This window comes from Drosophila takahashii, chromosome 3L (assembly GCF_030179915.1).
Source record: "Drosophila takahashii strain IR98-3 E-12201 chromosome 3L, DtakHiC1v2, whole genome shotgun sequence".
Taxonomy (NCBI): domain Eukaryota; kingdom Metazoa; phylum Arthropoda; class Insecta; order Diptera; family Drosophilidae; genus Drosophila; species Drosophila takahashii.
Window position 1 is genome coordinate 11,135,462 of NC_091680.1, and position 16,310 is coordinate 11,151,771.

The window sequence follows — 16,310 nt, forward strand, 5'->3', positions numbered from 1 at the left end:
TTCGTTGGTTCCTAATACTAAACAGCTTTGAAAACAACTAAGGTTCTGGGTTATTTATGATTCATCAACAGGTTAAACAAACTTATGTATGTGGCAAAAACATAACCTCTGACGTCCCAGTTCTGGCTAAAACAATTTCGATACTTTGTTATTTCATTCATTCAATTTGTTATTCTGGTGATTTCTGGAAACCGCCTTGAAAACAAATAAACAAACTAGAATCTTATTATATGGAAAACTCATTGATTCATTCTTAAGTTTGTCATTTTGTTATTGAATTCCAATTGATGATGCCAGTGTCTAAATAAAAACGAAGACCTAATTTCCAACCAAAAATCAGGTTTTTTGAGCCTCTCCGTCTTAAATTTGGTTGATAATTATTTATAATACATTGTTATTTTTGCGCTGCCTTTAAAATATCAAATAATTGCGTATGATAAATGGCGCTGACGTTGCTGGCGATCGTGCTGTGGGAAACAGACGAAATGTCAATTAAATTTGCATTCATATTTTCGATTAACGCTCTAAGATTGGCTTTGTCAGTTTATCTAACTTCCTTGTGGGTTTTAATCAAATTATTTAAAGAGTTTCCATGTAAGCAATTTATGATCGTTAAGTTTAAACAATAAGAATGAAGAAGAAGTTACGGCCAAAAAACCATAGCCATTAAAATATCTTAATTGCCAAGATACTTATAAAAGCTAGCTCGTTATGTTAAATTTGAAGTTAATGGATAATGAATAACCACAAAGAAAACATAATTAACTTTGTTTAATTACTGTTCTCTTGAACGATAACCAACAAAATAAAATTACACAACAATGCAATTGTTTATTAGCTTATCAAAGTGATTAAAATGGTTATACTGCATAACTATTATTTACATTACAGTCTTTAAATTCAAAGTCATAGATTTCAGAAAGCTTTTATCACAAACGGCGAGTATTTAAATTTAACGGTATGCCAAGTTTTACAGCAACTAGCTACTGACAGCCATGACCAGAGTTGCCGCATCGATTAATCGACAGCAGCTGCCCTCGCCCTCCCATCACTAAGTTCCCTCCTTGCTCTGGTCACACTGTCTGGCCACCAAAAACCCAAACTTAATTAAAGAATTTAATAATTCTAATAATAATTAAGCCCAGTCACCTACGCAGAGCGAGTGCGTAACCGAACCGCGATACTTTCGATACCTTTGCCATCGAAATCATGGTAGTGTTGGAGACGGAGAAGGTAAGGCGAGAAAAGGCAAGCCGCATGGTTTCGATTTCGATTTCGGCTGAGCCGTGGCAGGAACAACAAAAACAGGGTTGTTGCACAAGAGGGGGAGGCGACAGTCGAGTGGAAAAGTGTGCAGTTGGCGTGGCATCATCATCATTGTGTTCACCGTTATTTTCGTTCCCCCACCAAATCAGAAGCCTTTATTTCGCGCACAATAATTGCTAAATATCAATTGCTACTTGCACGCTGTTGTCTACGTCATAGCTATCGCTCTCTCTGTCTGTCTCTATCTAGCTATCTCGCTTTCGCGGTCACTCGCTCTCTTTCCTCTCCTCTCGCATTTGCATACCACACGATTTCACTGCTCTCTCTCTCTCTCTCTCGCTCGTTTCTCTCTGTGGCTGGAATTTGTCAAGACGTCGCGCGTGTGTGTGTGGGGTTTCTGTTTCTTTTTGCTACATAAATAGGCGAACCAGAGAGACTAAAAAAGAAAAAAGAGTGAATTACTGCAATTAAGCAGTCGCGAACAACAGTTAAATCATATTTTTGTCGGCCATTGCAGTCGCAGTCGCGAGCATCGCCAAGAACCGTTGGTTTTCCTTCCTTCTCCACTTTCCACCTCCTTTCTCTGACGTTTTTTCAGTTAATCGCGCCGCTGCTTTAAACTCGCACACGCAGTCTCGAATTTTAGCCGCAACAAAAAATTAAACTAAAATTGAAACTCTTTAACTCAAATATAAAACATCAATTCCAATTCTTTCAATTTCAACAGGCAATCTGTGTTTTTATGTCAAGTACGTGCGCGTGTGTGTGTGTGCTGTAATTCCATCGCCACTTTCGATTCGGAGTTCGCTAGGAACATTTGTTCGCCTTTTTTTACCAGTAGCGTAGAGTAGTGAAGCAGGATAAACTCCACATATACTCAATATATACTTACACCCCCAAACAACCAACCAACCACTCAATATACCAACAAGTTTAACGAGTTTTTTGTATTATCATTACTTAGTTATTTGGTTAATAAAACACAAGTGAAAAGCGAACTGCAGGGAAGATATCAAGAAACAATCCGAAATCCACACACACTCGAACAGAAATCAAAAGCTTCGCTCTCTCGCGCACACACACGCACCACCACCACCACCACAAGTATCACAAACACCACGACAGAGAGAGCGGCAAGTGAATCACGGCGAATCCGATCCGAATCCTCTACGGAACCGATAAGAACTGATCCTACCATCAAACGCATCCAATAAACACGGCCGCCAACATGCAGAGCGACTTTCACAGAATGAAGAACTTTGCCAATCCCAAGTCCATGTTCAAAGTAATACTATCTCAGTGCGCTCAGTCGCTAAGCCAAGCCAATCTAATCTTGGAATTCCTCCTTGAATCTTGATATTCTCTCCCGCAGACCAGCGCCCCCAGCAGCGAGCAGCAGGGTCGTCCGGAACCATCCGCTCCATCGGCTGCCGCCCCCGCCAAGGCCGAGGTCAAGGAGGTCAAACCGAAGGAGGATGCCCAGGAGGCTGGTGAGCCCGCGGCACCCACCAGTGCCGTCGCCGCCGACGATGCTGTGCGCACCGAGCACCTGTTCAAACACCCGCTCATGAACGTCTGGACGTTGTGGTACCTCGAAAACGATCGGTCCAAGTCCTGGGAGGACATGCAGAACGAGATCACCAGCTTCGACACCGTCGAGGACTTCTGGAGCCTGTACAACCACATCAAGCCGCCATCGGAGATCAAACTGGGCAGTGACTACTCGCTCTTCAAGAAGAACATTCGGTGGGTTTTGAATTGCATCTCTTACTAGATTTACTTTATTAACTGTGTTTCTTTATATAAAGTCCCATGTGGGAGGATGCTGCTAACAAGCAGGGCGGTCGCTGGGTCATCACACTGAATAAGAGCTCCAAGAGCGATCTGGATAACCTCTGGCTCGATGTGGTAAGTAATCAGAAGATTATTACACATTTCACATGACTAACTACTTCTGCTTTCCCCTCCAGCTGCTTTGCCTGATTGGCGAGGCCTTCGATCACTCCGACCAGATCTGTGGCGCTGTCGTAAACATTCGCGGCAAGAGCAACAAGATTTGTAAGTAGTCACACCCCAACTTTTGTCAAATTCCTTTGTTCAATGGGATCTGTTTTTTAGCCATCTGGACTGCCAACGGCAACAACGAGGAGGCTGCTTTGGAAATTGGCCACAAGCTGCGCGATGCCCTGCGTCTGGGACGCAACAACTCGCTGCAGTACCAGCTGCACAAGGACACGATGGTCAAGCAGGGCTCCAACGTCAAGTCGATCTACACTTTGTAGGCTGCCGGGCCACGCCCGCCAACCGATCCGATCCCTCAGAGTTTAGTTAGTTTGTGTTGCCTTTATTTATGGTTATAAACAACAGCAGCGATTGATCGTAACTCTTGTCCAAGACCCGCGTAACGAAACCGAAATGAACCCCGTTTGTTATCAAAAATCGGCAGCATTAAATCGATCCGCTTTTTGTAGTCATTGTCAATAATGGATTTAACGGAAAAGTATAATAATAAAAACCTACATTAAAACCGGATAAAAGTTGTTTGGTTTACTCTAATGTTCTATTGAACTTGGGAGAAGCTTAAACCATATATTTGAATACAATTATTTTCTTCATTAAGGCGTTGGCCATCCTTTTATGGACCGAATTGCAAAACTACCTAAAATGGAATTGAATTTATTTTAAAGAATACGTTAGCAATTTTTAGGGTGACCAAAAGATTTGGGGCATTGACATATAGATGGTACCCGGATATTCGTTTTAAATGTAATGGTATGTAATGAAATTATAATATTCTCTAAAATAAGTTTTATAAGTATTTTAATTAAAAAATAAGGAACTTCTCAAAAAAGTATCTTTAAGATTATTTCCGTGATTCGAGTGCGGGCACACTTCTTGGTATGTTCCAACTGTCCCACCAGCAGTCACACTGGTCGCGTCGTTTTGGTGAAATCGAGTGAGAGGATGTGTCTCTGTTTTTAGTTTGTTAAAATACATGAAAAATATGTGTAGTCCCTGAAAGCATAGCCTTTAAGCGTAGGGTAGTTAAACGGGTCGGTGTGGGGTCAGAAATTACAAATTTCCAATCACTCGCAACAACGCTCTTCGCGCATAAGCAAACCGATATAATAATAGACCTACCAACACAAACAAACACACACGGCCAGAAGTTCGTTGGCGTTGAAAGGAAAAATAACGAAAAGAAAGGAAAATAAAAGTGCAATAGATTCGGTTTACATTGTGCAAAAATCGAAGTAGCCCCTGCCAACAGGGTCGCTAAAAATAAAGACGGCGACAGCCTCTGTTTATCGTTGGGAATAAACAAATAACCAGCGGAGAATCATAACAAAAGCGCAAGACTAACCAGCATAAAAGACAAAGGAGCCCCCTTTTTGGGGTTGAAAACCCCTCTTTTTAGATAGCGGACTAGGATCGCCACGACTATGAAATACCCTGCAATCTAGCTTACACAGATAAAGTTACGAAAAAAATGCCTTGCGACAACGCCAAAACCTCTTCGGATATCGAGCATGTGGATTGGAACTCCGGCCAGCACTATGCAAATGTCAGGTGAGTGTTCGTTTTTTTCTCTCTTCTTAATTTTTGGGGTCTTAAATGCCCTTGACAGAAGAAAACCCTATATATTATTCAAGTACACCACTCAGAAAAAAAAAACGCAAGTGCAAGCACGCAATTGAAAAATCGTGGGATGGTTGACATTCTTCTTGGCATTGTCCATTGTTTATTTATAGCCAGGAAACGGACCAGAGAGCTGCAACGAGTATGATCGAGTACGATCGATCATCGCGCGATCATTTTCGTTTAATCCGGTAAACTCACTCGGCAACGAATAATCACGAACAAACCCGAAAGCCAAAGTACGATCCGATCAACTACCCGACTCGCTTCGTAACGATCAATGATGTGATTTTGAACTTCGGGTGTAGGTGAACAAAATGATCGTTCCGAAGCGCTCAATCGTTCCCGATGATTGCGACCTCGAGTCAGTTGTACATGAATAGATTGTGAACGGATTAATATGATTTCTTGTGACGACGAAATAAAATAGATGGAGAGTGCACTTCAATGTATTACACACAAAAAAAAAAACTTGGTAAAATTGACCAACAAAGATAGTTACGTAACTATTAAAATGGTTACGTGTATTTTGTTTTTGCTTTGGTTTGGTCTTTGCTAATTGTGTGTATTTTGTTATTGTGAAATGACTATTTACTTAGTAGAATTGACAATTTTGCTGGTTAGGGCCTGTTTGACAATTATTACAGTTGATTTTACCAAGTTTTATTTTTGTGTGTACATATATGTTTATTGAGAAATATTTATTCCATATGAAACTTTTTCCTTTCCGGTGGCCTGACAACGTGTAGCTTCCATTTGATATTAGTTCTAAAACGCTTTTAAAATCTATTACTTGTTGTCATTTTGTGCAAATATAAAAATATGTTGTGCCAAATATAAAGCAATAACACGAACTGCATTGTCATACCGATAGGCGCGAAGCACGATCACACCAATCGATTGCACAAAATATTCGATCACAAACGGGTAAAATCTTCAAGCCGAACGTTCACACACGATCAGATCACACACTTGAACGATCACAAACGATCATTCATGACACGATCGCATTCGCTCACCGCTCATTTCATTTCGCTCACCCGAAGCGATTAATCAAAACGGATACGAGTAAATGATCGGGTGTACCCGAAAATGATTGACTCGTTGCAGCTCTCTGAAACGGACATGATTTAAATGTTTGATTGTCTGTCGCTTGGGGAACCGAGATAATTAAGTTCTCAACGCAGATTGTAATTGCTAAAAAGTAGAGTATGTTCGAAACCCAGCTGTCCATACTCTGAGCCAAATCCAGATAAGATATGCCTTTAAATGAAAACAAAAATACGACAGTTTTAAGCAGAAAATGATTCATCCCTAGATGATATCACTGTTATATGCTCCATTAAATTAGTTTTTTTTTAATTTATACTCTCTAGCAAAAGCTGAGATCTTTATCTCTCTAATCCGCACTTAACACCTGCTAATGACAACCATTAAACATCAGTTAATAACATTGACTTGTACTTACCATACTTGTTCCAAGCCGATCGGCACTTCGATTGAAATGCAAATATGGGCTTTACGTAGCTGGGAAGTTGACAAGTACTTGACACGAGGCGCCAGTTGTTATCTGTTTGAACAATTATACATTTATAAATCAACCGCGGTTTATTTTTAATTTAATCAGAAGTGTCGGTGGAGCATTGACCATTTTTTTTAATATTTTATAAAAATATTAAATTATTGTTAGTCGTATAAAACAGCTAACGTTTCTGTTAAAAATAAATCTTAAGTACCATAAATCGTATAAAACAAATTTGGCAATGTTATATTAGTTTTATATATTACTGTTATTATCCACAATTATCCAAGAAAATGTGTTATTTAAATACACAAATAATATTTAAATATATTCAGTAATATTTGCTCGCGTGTGCATTAAGCGAAATGTGTTTTTTTGTGTTCATAAATATCTGAAGCTCTTGCGAAGCTTTATAATTTATATATTTATGTATGCACTGTTAACAAATACACCCCAGTCCAGTCAACACCCTCGATGTCAGACTGCTGGGGCTTATCACCCGGCCATCGCAAATCTAATCTGTCATTGGAGTGTGTAAATGTGTCTCCCTTTAGCTGGTATTTTTGTTATTTCAGGTGTCGTTGCTAAATCAACATTGGCAATTGTTGCTGTTTATGTGTGGCGGCTTGGGCAATTACCATCAAATATTTGTCCAGTATAATGAAAATGTAAAATGGAGCGAAGCGGAAAATATACCACTGATAAGATGCGGCTTTTCCCCAAGTTCTGTGTGTATTGGCAGCCCGCAGTTCGGAATAGGTTTCATAAACAAAGGCGATATTTGGCGCCCCCATTGGGTATAACTTTTGCATTAATTACCCTGAACTTAAACCAGTTGGGACTTAAAAATAAGTTTTACACAGCTCGCACACAAAAATAATGCGCAAAATATCAAAAAGCGTTGGGACAAAGCGGAGCAGCGAAAACAAAGCGCAAAACAGTTGAATTGGACCCCGCCTGACTCCGATTTTTCCCCTCCCTCTGAACCACTCCCTCGATATCCCCCGGAATTACCCGGTTCTTTGCGCCATGTGAAGATTACTTGTTTCATCTGGTCCGGAGAAAGGAGAAGGGGAAGGAGGAGCAGAGGGCGTGCCCTGTTCCGTTGTTCTGGCGTGGAATTTAATAAAATGCGCTAATTTAGTTGTAATTAAAAGTGGGCACGGTTGGGGCATCAACTGCTCAGAAGGCTAAAATCTTACGCAAAAAGCATGGAAAGCCCTGAGATAAAAACGTTTACTGCGGAATTACCGACAGACCCTTGAATAATTAAACTATAAAGATCTCTTTGTGGGTCAGACCTTAAGTTGAACAATAAAGTATTATGGTTTTATTTAGTAAAGTAACTAGTGTCACTAGCACTACTAAAGTATCAGTGGAAACAAACTTATTTCTGCTTAAAATAATTACAGTTTAGTGTCTCTTAAATAATATTTTATTCCATCAATTGATAAAAACAAACCATTTCTTAATTTTATGTAATAAATGTTACCGTCATCGTTCTAAATATAATTAAAAATTGTTTTTTATAATAAGGAAAGTAGAATCCCACATTAAATTACCAAACATCGATATTCGGTTACCAAAAAAGACCCGATTCGGGGAAATTTTCATCGGAAGCACTTTGTCAGGAGCAACAAAATGGCTTTAAAAAAAACCTACGATGAGCAGTGAATGCTTAAATGCAAATTGCACTTGAAACCCTAAACCCGACAAGAAAAGGTTTTTTATTTTTAGTTTCGCTGAAATAAAGCACATGCCTCGCGTTCTCTTACCTGGTAATGCGATAGCGATTCATATGTGTATATATATTCCAAACACATATCTATATACCCTTTGATGTCGCTTAATCAAATTGTGGAGGGCAACAAAGCAAACAGAACAAAAACGCCGATCAATAATGTGAGAAACCTTTCCGAGAGTTCTCTTTATATTTTGTGATCGACAAGAATTTACATATGTACAATGTGTATTTATGGATTTGAATCGACATTTCCGTTCTAATTGAGTTCGAATTTGTTGTTCTCCATGTCGAACCGGCAATTTGCCCTCCCGAAAGGCCCATAAATGCCAAGTCATGAGGCTGTTTCGGTTGAGTGGCTCCAAGAGGTGTGGAAATGAAATGGCCAGCCGGCGACTGTCTGCCGTCTAATGAAGTCGTAAAACTTGCGACTTACGCATGTCCTTAACTTGCAAGAAGAGCCAAGAAAAGGATAATGTTCCCTTTCATGCATAGATGGATAGACAAACATGTGTACTTGCGGTTGTGTACTTTATGAACCGCTCTCTGTTTTCCACTTTCTTTCATCGATCCAAGGCCAGTCAGTCAGTCGATTGGCCCAAAAAAACAAGGCAGGAGTAAAGAGGACGTGTCCAGTTCCATGTCCCTGACCATGTCGACAGCCACAACAAATGTGCTGGCAGAGCCTTTGACTGGGCTGTCCTTCGCCTCAATCACGCACTGGTTGCCTGAACTCTGAAAAGGATACAGCGGCAGACAGACACACGTACAGAGGTACTCGAGATAGTGCAGATTGGCAGGGAAAAAGTATACTACACTGCAGAGAAATAAAAGGAAATTAGTCATTACTTGAAAGTTTTTTTTTCTAACAAAAATTCCCATTTCGACACATTATCATAACGTTATAAAAATTAAGAATGTGGAAAGAAATTTGTATTACTAATTTAAAATATAATAATTCATTTATCATATTTTTGATAAGCTAGTAGAAATAACATAATAAATTCACAGAAAATAAGTATTTTAAAAATATGTTTGAAATTGATTAAAAGTTCCAAGTATTTGGTCAGCACAAAGTATTTAGTCATTAAAATTCTCCAAAATGGATTTGTTGTAAAAAAGTTTTGTGTTTTTAAAAGTACCGAACAACGTATTTTACATATAAACTTTTATATCAGCACGATGATTAGGTTATTTCGATAAAACAAGCTCGCAAATATCCTTCTTTCCTCCTGTGCATCCATCCATGAGGTTGAAAGTAAAAGTTTTACCATCCACTCGCCGTTAGTTAGATTAGATACTACACTACTACACCGCCCTAACCCCCCGGACCCCTCGAAAGCCCCTCGCAGGTGCTGAGTGGGCGTTCGCCAGCCATAATGATAGGGCGGCCAACGGAGCTAATTGCCTTGGCCATAAACCAGCACCAGATTGCCGCAGTCCAAAGGGAACCGCATCAGAACTTAATTGATATGTGTCCATTCTGGGGAAGGGGTGCGAATAAGAATGCTCACTTTTCACAGGGAAAGTAGAATGTTCCCATAATACTCACCCATCGTTCTATCTTCTTTTATAATTTTGCAAAAAAAGTAATAAAATTTATTAAATTTCCCCCTGATATAGCAGCATTATAAGGTTTAGCTGAAGAATTAACGTACATATAGACTTTCTGGGAAGTTCTAGAAATAAAACATATAAAAAAAATCCAGGTATTAAGAAAACTGTTTGCTCACTCTTTAATCAACAATTTATTTTATAAGAAATCCTAAAACAATGTAAAGAAAAAGTTTCTTGGAAAAAACTTAACATTTTTTTATGAAGGAAAAGTGAGTGTGTTTTAATTTTAATCTTACTATAGCACTCCCATTGTAAGAACGTGAGATATAGAGTGTTCTAAAAATTCTGATAACTACTGTTACTGTGATTCATTGTATTCATTCATTTTGTCCACTTAACCAGCAAGTGTCAATGACTTCTTTTCATTTTCACTTGCATCAAACTGCATCTGCCTCATCATTTATTTAAATTCAAGCTTAATAATGAATGAAAAATGAGGAATGACTTCATGCAATATGATTTCACTAATACAGACGCAATGTTATCCAGCACTAAACGATAAAAACAAAATAAAAACATAAATTAAAAATGCCGTTAAGATAAGAGCAATTCTCACACGTACGATTAACACACATTTAATTACTTGTTTAATTCGATTATATTTTTAATTGAAGTTTTGATTATACCGGGAATAGTTAGAATGATTGCATTGGTCATAATAGAACTAATAAATATTCATTGACTGCTTGTGTTGTTTGCAAGTTACATTCGTTTGGATTGTTTTAGAAATTTATCTAATTCAATCAATTTTCCCATAAATAATGATGTAATAATTCAATTATACATCATTATCTGCCTCGATAACAATTGATTAATGGTTTACACATGTGCGAGTACTAAGACTGTTAAATAAATTCATAAATACAAAATTGGGTTGAAAAAGTTTTCTATTTTTTACTATTTGATATCTAATAATCGATTTGATTTAGTGCTTTCGTGATGCTTTTAAAGTTGCCGTAAAAAACAAATGTTTTCTAGTCTTCAATTATATCTAAACGCGCACGAAATAGCGTAATATTTCAGTTAAAGTGATCTAAAAGAAGACGTCATGGATACGGTGACCTAAATATTCATATTTTATGAGACAGTTAATAATTACATTCTTTATTTGTTATTTATTATTCAAATTGCTTAAATGTTTATACTTTATGAATAAGTAATTTGGAATTTTAGGGCTTTTGTGGTCAGTATTAAAGGAAAATCCAAAAAATATTAGGAAATAAAATTGTTATATTTTAATAATGATTTAATGATGTCATTGTGGAAGTTATTATCAACTATTTGTTAAGAACTATTTTATATAAATAAATCTATTTTTATAGTGTCATAGAAAGACTATAATCCTCCCCTAATCCTTTCCAGATTCGGATCGGGCAGCAGCCAGGCCTCGCAGAACAGCGGCGACATCTGCCGCATCTGCCACTGCGAGAGTGATCCGCAGAACCCGCTGCTCACGCCGTGCTACTGCTCCGGGAGTCTGAAGTACGTGCACCAGGCCTGCCTGCAGCAATGGCTCACCGCCTCCGAGACCAACTCCTGCGAGCTCTGCAAATTCCCCTTCATCATGCACACGAAGATCAAGCCCTTCAACGAGGTGAGCAGTTGTCACATTGTAGTATTTCATCGAAAGTCAGCTAATTTATTTAATTTTGTCTTTATATTGTTTGGCTTCGGAATCAATCGATTGGATTGGATTGGCAATTGCAGTGGCGCAGCCTTGACATCTCCGGCATTGAAAGGCGGCGGCTGTGCTGCTCCGTGCTGTTCCACTGTGCCGCCGCCCTGTGCGTCATCTGGTCGCTCTGTGTGCTCATCGAGCGGGCCGCCGACGATGTGCAACGTGGCCTAATAGGTGCGGGGTGTTAGTATACTCCAGTCTCGGGTTCGGGCAGGTCAAATAACCGCTCAGCGGAATCCGTAATTATATAATTGCCTTACCTGCCTGAACCTGGGCTCTTATTAGACCGAGTGTTTGCTCTTAACGGATTCTAATTACCTGTTTTCTCGCCATTTCAGACTGGCCCTTCTGGACAAAGCTGGCCGTTGTCACCGTCGGCCTCACCGGCGGCATCGTCTTCATGTACATCCAGTGCAAGGCATATCTCCATCTCTGTCACCGCTGGAAGGCACGCAACAGGTCAAGATCATTGGTTACTGGTTAGGGATTTTTCGAAAAATTAGGATTATGCATTGGGCTCATTTATCAGAAAATTCCTATGGCTAATTAGGGATATATAACCCGAGATTTAAACTGTTGAATGAATGTTAGGCTTTCAGGTTGCAATTAGATAATGCGTTCCATGTAATAGAATCCAAATATTTAGCTAAACGTAGGATTATTAATTATTTAAAATGTTCAAGCATTGTATAATTGATAGGTATATTTATACCCGTTACTCGTAGAGTAAAAGGGTATACTAGATTCGTGCAAAAGTATGTAACAGCTAGAAGGAAGCGTTTCCGACCCCATAAAGTATATATATTCTTGATCAGGGTCACTAGCCGAGTCGATCTAGCCATGTCCGTCTGTCCGTCTGTCCGTCTGTCTGTCTGTCCGTCTGTCCGTCTGTATGAACGCTGAGATCTCAGAAACTACAAAAGCTAGAAGGTTGAGATTTCCCACACATATTCTTTGGCTTCCTACGCAGCGCAAGTTTATTTTAGCCGAGCGCCACGCCCCCTCTAACGCCCACAATCGCCCACTAACGATTTTAAAATGGGTCCTGCACTTACATCTTTAAAGATTTCCGAGAAGTATAAATGCAATTTTGTTGTGTATATTTATACCTACCGAAATGTAGAAGACATTTTTCAAATCGGACCATTCATTAAAAAGTTATACGCAATCAAAAATTATATATCTATCTCCCTCGCACTCCCTTTAGCTGAGTTACGATTATTAGTCGGGACACCAACCCGACACAGCGTTCGCACTCCCTTTAGCTGAGTGACGGGTATTAGATAGTCGGGACAACAACCCGACTATAGCGTTCTCTCTTGTTTTGAATAACATATTTAAGAAATTTGTAAACTGTGAGAAACATTTCTTAACACCAATTATAAGGTGTAGTTTTCACTGTTAATAGAAGGAATTGTGAGAAATTAGCAATTTTACAGTCTGAAATAATTTATAATTTATGTTTTTGTTATCCCATACAAGCGGATGAAGTTTCTTATCTCTTTGTGTTCTACAGACAAAGAGAAATCACATTTCTATGCAACAGAGACAATCATAAATCCGTATTTAAAAATCAGAATATTCTATTGAATGAGCTCATTGTTAAAAGTCTCGTTAGTAGTAGTCTGATATTTAAGTGGAATCGTGCTCGTATGCGTTTCTGATTAATGTAGCTAAAGTTTCTAAATGCCAGTTTTGGTTTTGTACTATTATTTACATTTTTACTGCCATATAAAACACTGAAGGCTTAATTGCATTCTCATAAACAATTAACAGTACCCTCATGCAAATTATTGTTGTTTTAGTTTAGCCTTTCGCACTTGTGATTTCTCATTTTTCGCCAAATTGTAAATCGACCTTGTCTGAAGCAAGTATTGTGTAAACAAATATAATTTGAATCGCAGTGGTTTTTATAGACAAATATTCGGCACATACTCGATTTTATTGGTTTTAATTATTGGGAAATATTTGAAAATGTTTAATATTCAATGCACTTTATTTGCTTTTTTAATAACCTGAATATTTTCCATTCTATACCATTTAGGGGCTTTCCTGATTTTATTTCCAATTCAGATAAAATGTATACAAACTCTGAGTCACTTACAAATTAAGAGGTAAAATCATAGGTTTTTTTCATCTATTCATCAGAAATTATGGATTAGATACTGATATTCCAAATAGGGCAATTCAATTAATTTACCATAAATAAAATTTAATGAGGCGATGATTGTTTCCATAGTAAATTTAATAATTGTTTTGTATAAGAGTCTTGAAAATATTCTGATGATCTAACTTTTCTCTTACAGAATTCTGCTGATTCAGAATGCGCCGGAAAAGATTCACCCCCTGGCACCGCCATCCCCAGTTGCCGCCCATCATCAGCACTTCAGTGAGCCGTTGGCTCATGCCGGTTCGGCCAGCGGAGCGGTGGAGATCAATGCCGGCGGTGCGGCCGGAGGACACTGTGCCCACGAGGCGAGCTGTGCTTCGATGGAAAACGGTGGCGGCGCCGCGGGTTTGGGCCTGCATCAGCAGATGCAGCGCCTTCTGAACGCATCGCCGCATCATATGTTGCAAATGGCAGCCGAACTGGAGGTGCCACACAGCAGCAGCAGTGCCTGCACGCAGACGGAGGACGGACATGGCCACCAGCGGCACCACCAGCAGATGCAGCAGAGTGGCCAGCAACTGGGCCAAGTGGCGGTGGCCGCCAATATCGAGTGCTCGCAGTCGCAGCACAACTACGACCGCGACTGGGCCCTCGATGACGTTGTCTCACAGATCTCCTCATTCCGGCCCTGTCCCCAGGGATCGGGCAGCATGACACCCTTCCACGATTCCATACACAACGTGCTGGAGCACTCGGAGGGCTCTAGTCGCGGCTCGGCCACGGATCTGTGTGCCGGATCACGGCAGGATCTCAGTGCCAGCGGCATCTCGACGGACACAGGCCGCGAACATGCCCTGCAATTGAGCAGCTTCAGTGGTGAGTGGCTGGAAAATTAGAAAATTAAATTGTAACAATTTATTAAACAACATTTCTTGCTTGCAGGCAGTGGCGAACACAAGGCGCCGTCCATCAGTTCAGGAGTATCACATGCGGTGGCCAATGGACTCGGTGGATTCGTTTACAAGCCGCACCAGACAAAGCGCTACTCCAACTCGTCCATCTTTCTGGAGAACCGCGATGTGCTGAGCGACCAGACGAGTGTGGGTCCAGACACTGCCGTACATCCCTACGATTACAGCACGCCGCCAAAGATCGACTACCGCCACTCGGGCATGATGAGCGTAGATTTACCTATTGGCTGCTGCACCACCGACTGTTTGGGTGGTCAGCAGCCGAAGGAGGAGCTTCGCCGCTACTCGGATCCCAAGCTGAAGCCCGGCGAGGCGGATACCGTGCTGGATATCGATCTGCCCACATCGCCACTATCGCCCCCGGCCGCCTACGCTTGCCAGCAGAAGCAGCATCCACAGCATCCGCTTGTGATCTCCTCATCCTTTGACCGGGGAGTTGATGGGGTCAGTGGCAGCAAGAGCAGCCGGGGTCATGGTTCTGCGGACGCCCAGGTGGATCGATCGCGGCTCAGTTTCAAGTCGTTGCCAAATCTCAGCAGCAGCTGCGAAAGTCTTCTCCAGAAGTGAGATCCACTATGATCTGCGTGCTCTCTCTGCCCCCCTTGAAACCCTCTGCTCTCAAGTATTCACCGCTGGTCGACGGGGACCCCGAGATCCACATAGAAAGTAAAAAGGAAATACTATTTTTTATACCGCACACCAAGGGGCTTCAAAAGCCAGAACAGATCGTGGCCAGCGGCCCAACAATCCCTATGTTCTCCTCTTTATATAGCAAAACCCATAAACAATTGAGACTGCAATGATTAAAACAAAACACAAAACAAAAAAAGAAAACAAATATGTAGAATCCCCCGGCAGTTTGGAATCTAGATTTAGCCGCTAAATCGATGTATAATTTATCCTGTATTCGTGTAATGCTATCATCCAGCCTCTCTGATTCCATATATATATGTCTGTTCAGCAAGTTGTCCATGCCAAAAAGCCCAAAAACCAACCAGAGACAGTAATTATTTAGTCCAAGCGTAGAGTGTGTGTTTTGTTTCTTAACTTCTAAGTCAAATGAAATTTTAAAAAATTGATCTGTGATTAAGCGTCATTGAATATACATACATACATAACATGCATAAATGCAAGCAAAAACATATTGACAGCAGCCGCAGCAGTAGAAAAACAAACATTTTTACTTAACATCTAACTAAGATAAAACCAACAACAGCAACATGACAACCACTAAAAGCTTTTTCGCGGTTAACAGCGAAAGCTCCATGGAGCCAAGAAATGAAGATATATCCGTATCTAAAAACCCCGCTGAGAAATATGAATAAAAGCCGTTTTAGATATAGACATAGCATAAACAGTAAATACTTATGATCGCTACAAGTTACGAGCATAAAAACCCAATAAGAAACCAGAACGGGCAACTAAATTTTTTATTATGTATTAAATATTTAAATAAATATGTGCAAACAATTGATTAAATTAGATGGGAGAGCTATTTTTATTGGGGTTTAGTTTATAGCATCCGTAGACTGGGGACCGAGAATAATTATTATTTATCAATATTTATTTTCACTCGTTTTACTAAAATTAAAACATAAAATCCTCAAAATTCAAAAAAAAAAAAAAAAAAATCGAAGAAGGCCCTAAAAAATGTTTAGTAAAATATTATTTTTAAAAATAAGAATTACAGATGATTACTTTTGGTCCCTGATTTAAATTATAAAGTAAAATTTCTTCAACTTCGGGGTTTCGAAATGGAAACAATC

The 16,310-nt window shown here is 39.7% G+C and overlaps 2 protein-coding genes across 5 annotated transcripts; both read left to right on the plus strand.

Moving 5' to 3' along the window:
- The first annotated feature begins 1,058 nt into the window (after nucleotides 1-1,058).
- eIF4E1 (eukaryotic translation initiation factor 4E1) lies at nucleotides 1,059-3,803 on the plus strand. Of its 3 annotated transcripts, none has more exons than XM_017150045.3 (6): nucleotides 1,064-1,233; nucleotides 1,994-2,551; nucleotides 2,639-3,012; nucleotides 3,075-3,174; nucleotides 3,237-3,324; nucleotides 3,385-3,803. In XM_017150045.3, exons 2-6 carry the CDS (start codon nucleotides 2,495-2,497, stop codon nucleotides 3,546-3,548), a joined length of 783 nt encoding a protein of 260 aa, XP_017005534.2. In that variant the 5' UTR covers nucleotides 1,064-1,233; nucleotides 1,994-2,494; the 3' UTR covers nucleotides 3,549-3,803. The 3 variants fall into 3 exon arrangements, with proteins under 3 accessions (XP_017005539.2, XP_017005534.2, XP_017005537.2); XM_017150048.3 differs by having other exon boundaries at nucleotides 2,231-2,551; XM_017150050.3 differs by lacking the exon at nucleotides 1,994-2,551 and having other exon boundaries at nucleotides 1,059-1,233.
- A 367-nt stretch (nucleotides 3,804-4,170) lies between these two features.
- On the plus strand, nucleotides 4,171-16,026 carry LOC108063066 (uncharacterized). Of its 2 annotated transcripts, none has more exons than XM_044394508.2 (6): nucleotides 4,171-4,836; nucleotides 11,148-11,379; nucleotides 11,493-11,646; nucleotides 11,802-11,922; nucleotides 13,770-14,449; nucleotides 14,516-16,026. In XM_044394508.2, the coding sequence occupies exons 1-6, from the start codon at nucleotides 4,757-4,759 to the stop codon at nucleotides 15,109-15,111; spliced, it is 1,863 nt and encodes a 620-aa protein (XP_044250443.2). In that variant the 5' UTR covers nucleotides 4,171-4,756; the 3' UTR covers nucleotides 15,112-16,026. The 2 variants fall into 2 exon arrangements, with proteins under 2 accessions (XP_044250443.2, XP_017005497.3); XM_017150008.3 differs by having other exon boundaries at nucleotides 11,493-11,637.
- Nucleotides 16,027-16,310: the final 284 nt, after the last annotated feature.

Excerpts from the sequence above, each read along its gene's own strand:
- eIF4E1 (XM_017150045.3), top strand. The coding sequence starts at position 2,495 with ATGCAGAGCGACTTTCACAGAATGAAGAACTTTGCCAATCCCAAGTCC. Across the intron at positions 2,552-2,638 it reads ATCCCAAGTCCATGTTCAAA|ACCAGCGCCCCCAGCAGCGA; the intron begins GTAATACTATCT and ends TCTCTCCCGCAG. Across the intron at positions 3,325-3,384 it reads CGGCAAGAGCAACAAGATTT|CCATCTGGACTGCCAACGGC; the intron begins GTAAGTAGTCAC and ends TCTGTTTTTTAG.
- LOC108063066 (XM_044394508.2), top strand. The coding sequence starts at position 4,757 with ATGCCTTGCGACAACGCCAAAACCTCTTCGGATATCGAGCATGTGGAT. Across the intron at positions 4,837-11,147 it reads CAGCACTATGCAAATGTCAG|ATTCGGATCGGGCAGCAGCC; the intron begins GTGAGTGTTCGT and ends AATCCTTTCCAG. Across the intron at positions 14,450-14,515 it reads GCAATTGAGCAGCTTCAGTG|GCAGTGGCGAACACAAGGCG; the intron begins GTGAGTGGCTGG and ends TCTTGCTTGCAG.